Source organism: Macaca thibetana, chromosome 1, assembly GCF_024542745.1.
Source record: "Macaca thibetana thibetana isolate TM-01 chromosome 1, ASM2454274v1, whole genome shotgun sequence".
NCBI classification, from domain to species: Eukaryota; Metazoa; Chordata; class Mammalia; order Primates; family Cercopithecidae; genus Macaca; species Macaca thibetana.
In genome coordinates this window covers 93505640-93514370 of record NC_065578.1, presented here as the reverse complement: position 1 = coordinate 93514370, position 8731 = coordinate 93505640, and the positions used below count along the sequence as shown (strand labels likewise).

Below are 8731 nucleotides of genomic sequence, written 5' to 3'. Positions count from 1 at the left end.
CATCATCATCATCATCATCATCAATTTTTCAGTCCGGTTCCTGTCTCCTTTTCCGCATCCTCCATTCATAGCCTTCGCTCCAGCCATGCTTCACTTGTGGTTTTCCTGGGCAAGATAAGCTATTCCTCCCTGTCTTTGCAGAGTTTAAATGACTCACTTGTTCAAGGACCCACCGTTGTCATGTGGACCCTGAGCAAAGTACTTAATCTCACTAAGCTTCACGTTCCTCATCTGTAAAACGGCAAACATGGGCCTCACAAAATTGTAGTGAGGCTAAAATGAAATAGCATATGCAAAAGCAGTTTATAAATCATAAACTTACTCTAAAATATTATTTTGGAATTCTGCAAGCTTGTCTTAAATGCCATCACCTCCAAGGAGCCTTTTTGCCTTCGTACGCAGAAACCATCTCTCTCCTCTTGGAAGCCCCACCATGCACAGCCTGTGGGCCCTCATCACACTCCTTGAGTTATTTGAGTTCAAGTCCCGTGTTTACAACCAGACCACAAACTCCATGAAGTCAGCATCCATTCTTGTCTGTGGTTCTCTCTCCACCCCTATCCAGGTCTCAAGGGTCTAGAGTCTTTCAAAGAGAACACATTCTGAGATTTGAGGAGGCAGAGACAAAAAGGTCCATAGCAAGGTGCCAGGGAGGCTTCTATTTGGGGTGTCCCTTCGGATCACAGATCCCTCACCTGGTGATGAGTCAACCTAGCACCACCCCACTGCAGGGTTGGAATGACAGTAACGGGCCCACCTGCTGCCTCTCCTCGTGCTGGCACCCCAGTCAGACATTGGAAGTCGATCACGGCTCTGTCCTGCTGAGCCTGGAGTGTTCCAGTGCCTTTCCTGTCAGAGCTCCAGGCAACCACTACTAGTTGATCAATTTTAGCACAAGAGATAAACATCATTACCCTCCAGTAAGCTCAGAGACAACCCAACTAGCTGTCCTGAAGTCATTACAGAGCAAGATAAAAGACTAAAAGAGGGAGAAATCATTTCAGATCTGCCACGTGAGTTGATTGGACTTCAAGGGCCAGTCAAACCCCGGCTGCCGGCTCATGGCAGGTTCTTGCTGAGGACAAATGCCCAGCCTATATTTATGCAAAGAGATTTTGTTCCAAACTTAAGGTCAAAGATATCTAAAGACATCCCCCTCAGGAACCCCTCTCATGGAGGAGAGTGCCTGAGGGTCTTGGTTTCCCACTGCATCCCCCACCTCAATTTCCCTGGTGCCCAGCCACTTGTGTCTTCAGGGTTCTCTTTCTCTCACTAAAAATGAGCCAACGCAGTGTCCGGGCTCCTCTCCCCAACAAAGGGCTTATGCGTAATTAAAAAGGATTATGCTTTGAAGGGGAAAAGTAGCCTTTAATCACCAGAAGGGCACAGTGGTCGGAGCGGGAGGCGCTCTTAGCGGCGTTTATGTCCTTTGCTGTCTGCGGGACCTCAACTCTGACCAATCTGGTCTTCGTGTGGTCATTAGCATGGGCTTCGTGAGACAGATACAGCTTTTGCTCTGGAAGAACTGGACCCTGCGGAAAAGGCAAAAGGTAACAGTTACTGTCTGTGGTTTAAAAACGAGGTGTGGAGCAAATAAACAGGTTGGAAGTGTGGAGTGGGGTGGTGGGGCAGGGCGGGGGGTTGTGAGCAGTCAGTGGGCTTGTCGCCGATTAGCACTGAAGCCGTGTTTAGCTGGATGGCCGCTCTGTGGGCCCCTCTGACGGTGCCCTTCCCGGGAAGATGTGTTCTCTGTCCTCAGCCACATGAGAATCTTTTGCCCACTCTGCCTGTCAATCTATTGCCTGCCCACCCCTCCCCCACCCCCGGTTTTACACCTGCCCGTCCACTCTACCTCCCTCTAGGGCATCCACACTGAGCAGTGGGAAGAACCTTAAGCCCTGAAGAGCAGGCCAAAGGCAAACAAGAACTCCCTCAAATAGCTTCCCAGCTTAGTGAGGGCTTATTTCATTGATTCTCTAAGGCACATTGTTTTTTCACATGTTAACATTTTGAAATTGGGATGCAGCTCACGATCAAGTCACAGTTTAACTGGACACATTTTTTTTCTTTCTTAGTGGTGCAGAAAAATAACAGTGCATCTTACAATTGACTGTGTCCTAGATTCTGTGAGCCGCAATACATTATTAACCATCACGCACATTTCCTGAATTCTTTCAATGAGCAGACACCAGGCTGGGCTAGACTGGAGCCCTAAAAGCATAACACAGATTCCACCCTGCACTGGCTTCTGTGCTGGCTGGGAAAACCCAAAGTATGTTTTGAGACCAAGAGCAACGTAAAGTAGCACAGGTGGAATATTCCATAAGAAGTGCGGGCAAAAGGTGCTGGAGATCAGAGAAGACCAAGACTGTACATGTAAATGACAACTGGCTTTGTGCATTTTTTTCTGGGAAGGGATAAGGCGTGACTATAGAACTATAAAGAAAGAATGCACTTTGCTACAGCCTTGCAGAGTCGTGCAAATGCCAATGACTAAAGGAGCTGAAAGAGGAAGGAGGGGATAAGGGGTGGGGGCTGCGTAGGGGTGAGATTAGGACCATGGGAGCTGCAAGCCACTGGAGAGCTCAGGAGGAAAGGGAGGGAGACCTGCTTTAGATGAGAAGAGAACAGTATTTGTTCCAAATCTCGGTTCAGAATAAGTTCATGTAGGTGATGGGGCCAACTGGAACAGGTGAAGGCCTACGAATGAGTGTTTCAGTGAGGGCCTCCTTAGAGTTGAATATGAAAAGGTGTTAGCTAAGTATAGAGCTGGTACCTGAGAGAGTAAAAGAAAACTCTAAGGTATCGTGGAGGTAGCAATTGCAGGACACAGCTCCCACCCCTAGGGCTGAGAGAACCAAGGGAAGAGAGAGGAATTATTAAGACTTGGAAACATCGATGAGAGGTCTGTGGAGCTGACATTAGGACTTGGGAGCAAGGCGTGCATCGAGGCTGCTGCTGGGTCTCTGAGCCTGACCTCGGGTCTGGACACCTGAGGAGAAAGCCCTGGAAGATTGGTGCATGTAGAGCCAAGGGACAATAGCTTAACAAGCAGCATAAAAGAAAGCAGCACAGGACACACTTCAACCATGCACGTGGATGGCTCCAAAGCCTCTGGGTGGCTAGCCCAGGATGCAGGGAGGCTGCAGGGGGAAGAGGCAAGTTAGACCTGGCTTGTCCTCAGGGAAGCGCCATTGTCCTCAGGCCACTTTCCTCTGTCAAGACTGTTGCTGAAGTTATCTGTTGTCCCCAGGGGCCAAGTGTTAAGAGTAATCAGAAACTCAGTCCTTTCTCCTAGGAGCTTCCCTTCTTGCATGAAAATCCTGACAAAACTGGAAAAAACTCATGATTAAATTTATTCATGTATTCATTCTTTCATTCTATCAACAAATAATCTCCAGGCACTGTGCTAGGTTCATGGGTATACAATGGCAACAAGGCCTCCCAGCCCCTGCCTATGTGAGGGGTCTGTGGATTGTGGAGGAAAATCCAATATGCCATTGTTCTCTCTTTCCTATAAGAAATTAAAGCTCTCAGTTCATGTTATTCTCACTGTGCTCTCTGTGACCCTCAAAGGGGGTCACATGATAACTGAGGACTGTAGCTGCTGGCCTAAAATGAGCCCATTCCTGTGGCGTTCATGTCGCTGTGACAGAGAATAACCCTGTTTTCAGAATGGTCTGGTGCCCTCCCTCTCAATCTGGCCTTTCCCTGGTGTGGGCAGCTCCTGCTCAGGGACTCTGCCTTCTCCACAGTGTGCAAGGAGATGGAGCCACTCAGGCTGAGGGCCTTGGCCGGGCCACCTCCCAGGGCTGGGCCTGGTCTGGGCTGGCGTTCACTGGATGCCGTCCCGATGGCCTGGAAATTGAGATTTCTGTCTGGCATGCCTCCCAGTGGCTCCCCATCTGCTACCACATTCCAGGAGCTTCCAGGATGTCTGGGTAAGACAGAGGCACCCCCCACAGTTTCAGTAGCTCTGAGAGGGATCTGTGGCTCCTTCCTAAGCTTTCGGTTTTTCTGGAAACTTCTGCCTCTAGAAGATGGTCCCTCTAAGAAAAGTACAACCACCCAGCCCATAATTCAGCTCCCAGGTTTTCCCTCAAACCTCCATGCCTCCTGTAGGCAGAGCAAGAGTAAAAACAGATACCAAATTTCCTCATTCGTCAGCTCCCAATCCCTAAGGGCATAAGATGAAAATCTTCAGATCTCTGCTTTCCTCCCTCCTTTTTTTTCTTCCTCTGTTAAAGTTTGTCAAGTGTTACTAAGTGTCTGGCACTGTACTAAGTGCATCACCTCCCTGAACCCTCCCAACAGCTCCACGAGAGAGGCCTCTCTGTGATCCCCACGGTACTGATGAGGTCACTGAGGCTCCAGAGAAGGATTAGTAATTGGTGGTGTTGGACCTGGGATTCACACCCATGCTGTGTGACCCAGGACAGGCAGGCATGGCCATTACACCACACCAACCCCCATGGATCAAGATCTGTCCAATAGTCTGGTCACTGATCTCACTAAGACACAGTGACCACATAATTTATCATCCAATCAGGGCAGTTTTGAAAGTGAAAGGGAGTACTATTAATAATTGCACTGGGACAATAAATGTAAACTAACACTGGACCTGGCAAACTGGGATGCGTGTTTGCCCTATACCAATGTGAGCTAGACAGAGCCACCGCCTTCATGGAGTTCAGAGCCAGGCAGGAGCGGCTCCCGTGTATAATTACTATACAGCACAATATGGGAGCCGTGGAGCAGAAGGAAACACAGGTGGGAGTGAGGAGTAGGTCTGGGAGCTCAGAGGAGGCATGATGAGGAGAGGATGAGAGAAGACTTCCCAAGGAGTTCATCCTGATAACGTGCATTCCCAGCGACGAGAGCTCTCTCCACTGCACGAGACAAACACACATCCGCCTGTGTCGGCTGTGGACCGGGCGCTGTGTCAGGGAGGGTTTATGAAGATCACTAGGTGGGTCTCTTGGTGTCATCCCTTCATCCCAGCTTCCGGGTGAGGACAGACATCTGGGGGAGGCCTGAGGACTCATGAATGTGGGGCGCTAGTCATTTTTTGGACACCACACCCCTGAGCACCTGGGGACAGCTGTGGCCTTTGTCCGGGGCCCAACATCAGGCCCAGAATGTGGCAAGTATGGAGAGGCTGGGCACCAACTCCAGTGTACCCAGGCTCTTGGTCATGTTTGTCCAGGCTAAGAATCCTGTCCTGGATCTTGGTGCAGAAAGAAAAATCATGGGGCTCATGTTAGGCCTCGGCTGCCTTCTGTTAAATTGAAAACAGAGCAGGAAGGAGGAAAATGTAACAGGCTCAGTTTTAAAACAACAAGCACAACTGTGCCCTTGCCAGAAACCCTCCTCCCGATGTCGACTGAATGGTAAAGAGAGGAGGGGAGGTGAGAGGGAGAGAGAGAGAGAGAAAGGAAAGAGAAAGAGAGAGAGAAGGAAAGAAGAAAAAGAAGAAAGAAGAAAGAGAGAGAGAGAGAGAAAGAGAGAAAGAGAGAAAGAGAGAAAGAGAGAGAGAAAGAGAGAGAGAGAGAAAGAAAGAAAGAAAGAAAGAAAGAAAGAAAGAAAGAAAGAAAGAAAGAAAGAAAGAAAGAAAGAAAGAAAGAAAGAAAGAAAGAAAGGAAGGAAGGAAGGAAGGAAGGAAGGAAGGAAGGAAGGAAGGAGGGAAGGAAAGAAAGAAAAAGAAAAGAAATAAAAGAAAAAGAAAGACAGAAGGAAATATCAGTTTGGAAAAAAAGAATTTTCCACCAGCTCTTCTGAGCCTTAGCTGGGCTTAATTAAAGTTACAGACATGTGTAAAGGGCAGGGTGGGGGGAGTCTGAGCTGCTGAGAAAACATGTTTTTAATTATACTGTGGAATTTCTCCCTGGGGTATGCCTGTGCGCAGTTGAGCGTCAAGGACAAGGATGCCGCTCTGGGGCGGGGGTGCTGAGCATGATTTTGGAAGCGGGCAGAAGAGGCTGTTGTGAAGACCAGACCTGTCAGGCTAGGAAAAGAATGGTTGGTGGTCTTTGACCAGGGAGTGACATGTGAAATGCAGCACCTGCCCCCAGCCCCTGCCAAAAAAATCCAAACACACTCTCACAGAGTTAGAACAACAGTGACCTCTCAACAAATATTTTTTAAAGATTACCAACCAACCATTACCTAGATCAGTGGTTCTCAGCCTTGGCTGCACATTGGAACTACCTAAGAAGTGTTAAAAAGAAGAACCCTGATGTCCCATGCCCCAAGATTCTGATGTAGTTGATCTGGGGCATGACCTGAGATCCCGGCATGTTTTCAGCGCGCAGCCACATGAGAAGTGATGACTTAATCAACAGGGGTGATTATTTGAGGGAGGGGGACTATAGGCAGAAAACAACAGCCTAATTCAAGGATGAGAAGAGGGCACAGGTGAGGTAGGATCAGTCCCAGGGCCAGACAAAGAAGGAAGGAAGAAAGGAGGTGCTGATCCTGCCCCTACTCCTGAGAGGAGGCCTTGAAGTCACCGTGCCTTGTGGAGACCACATTCTTCAAAAATACAAGAATGAGTGAGTGAGGGAGTGGGTGGATGCCAGGAGTGTGCGTGACAAGCCTTGCAAAGGAGGATGACAATGCACTAGCTTGGTTTGGAAATTTTACCCATGGGACAGGCAGGCCAAGCTGGCTGGTCCCCTCCGTGGTGCATAGCCCTCCCTCTTTACATATGGAGCAGAGGACGGTGTGTGGCTGGTTTCTTAGGAAGCTCCGTGGTTCCAAGCCAGCAATTGGGCAGTTCTGAATCCAAAAAGGAGGGAGACGAACTAAGTGGAGGGCAGGCCTACAAGGTTGCAGATAATCTTAATTCTGTCTCCTTCCTCTTCTGCCGTTGCAACATCCCTGTGATCTTGTGACAACCCTGTGAGGCAATAACAAATGGCTCACGTTTATTGAGTGTTACCTCATGCCATATTGTGCTTTCGTGTTTAACACAGGTGTCCCATTTCATCCTCACGACTGCTCTGGGAGATAGGTCCTGGTATCACATCCGTTTCACAGATGAGACCGTGTGGCACGGAGAGTTGAGTGGGTTGCCCAAGGTCACATAGCTAAGATGGAACAGGTTGGATAGTAACCCCAGTTACTTGACCTCAGAGTAACCTTCTCTTAACCCTGAGTGTACACTGTAGGAAACATGAGTAGTCCCATTTCAGAGAGGAGAAAACTGAGACTCAGAGGTTAAGCAAGCCCCAAAGTGGTTGTTAACCCAGATCTTCCCACTAACTCCCAAATCAGCATCAGTGTTTAACAAACCAGACCACTCCCAGATAGATGTTGCCACATGGAAGACAGCCAGTCTACTTGATAGAAAGCCAATATTGCAAGCAGTTGTCTAAAGGAGTCAAATGTGTTGGATTTGAACTGGATGTCTCATTTCTTTGGTGAAGACACTGGGAACAACTTCCAGGTTTCATCATTTGCTCCTATCACTCAATGTTGCTATCTTGCTGAACTTGTTTCCCAGCCCTACCCACTGACGGAATGATCCAGAATGGAAGGCAAGACACCAAGGTATATGCCCCTGGGGGAGGCTGTTTCTTAAATCTACAGACTGTTGGTGATCAGAGCCCTGTGTCACCAAAGGCTTTGGTGGAGAAGCTTCCTAAACCAGTCTTGACAAAGGCTCACTCATTCCATGGATATTTATTGGGCACCTATTATGAGTCCTGCCCCATGTGGGGTCCTGTGACAATGACAGATGAGGTTCCTGCCCTCAGGAAGCTTACTGCCCTTGAGGGCTTCACTTACTTGGAGGAGTGATGACCTTCAAGTGCAGTGTGTGTTAAGAAAGGGAAGTCCAGGGCCAGGCACAGAGGCTCAAGCCTGTAATCCCAGCACTTTGGGAGGCCGAGGCGGGTGGATCTCAAGGTCAGGAGATCGAGACTATCCTGGCTAACAAGGTGAAACCCCATCTTTACTAAAAATACCAAAAACAAAAAAAATCAGCCAGGCATGGTGGCAGGCACCTGTAGTCCCAGCTACTCAGGAGGCTGAGGCTGGAGAATGGCATGAACCCGGGAGGCAGAGCTTGCAGTGAGCCAAGATGGCACCACTGTACTCCAGCCTGGGTGACAGAGTGAGACTCCGTCTCAAAAAAAAAAAAAAAAAAAGAGTGCCTTACGAAAAATCTATACTTTTCTTCCCATATTGTGTGCGTGTGTGCGCGCTTCCTCCAACACATCCTCCCTATACATATTTTGAGCAAAACATCTTGTAAAAAGTTACAGCTACATCATCACCACCTGCCCGCAAATAGTTTTGCTTTTTCTTTCTTCAATGCATGATCATTTTACCCCATCAATTTATTTTTTAGTTTCTTATAATCTGGTTGTCAGCAGGCTGTTTTTTAAAAAGCAGAACATGGTTTGTTCTTACTAGCAGGAAAGGAGCATGTATTGAGCCTCTGCTATGGTGTCTTTTATTTTGCTGAGAGCCTATTTACATTTCTTTGAGAGGAAAACAACAAAGGGTTACATGAAAGACCATGTGAATAGCCCCTAGCTGATCTATTAAACTTGCTATTCCCGGCCAGCTGCTTCAGATCTCCTTCAGATCTTACGTGTTTCCTTCCTAAGGTCCCTGGAGTAAGGGTTGCATAGAACTATTCTACTCTCCAATTCACCTGTCCCTCTCCCTCTTCCTCTCCTAATTACACATCTCCAACCCCCACCCCCATGCGCAATGCCACAGG

General features: G+C 48.3%; 1 protein-coding gene across 2 annotated transcripts in view; it reads left to right on the top strand.

The window, feature by feature from the left end:
- The first annotated feature begins 1381 nt into the window (after positions 1–1381).
- ABCA4 (ATP binding cassette subfamily A member 4) overlaps positions 1382–8731 on the top strand; it is a 128485-nt gene continuing 121135 nt past the window's right edge. Inside the window, exon 1 of one of the 2 annotated variants that reach the window (XM_050807257.1) lies at positions 1382–1550. In XM_050807257.1, the coding sequence (XP_050663214.1) occupies positions 1485–1550 (66 nt within the window). In that variant the 5' untranslated portion in view covers positions 1382–1484. The remainder of the gene's footprint in view (positions 1551–8731) is intronic. The other variant, XM_050807247.1, reaches the window with a different exon arrangement.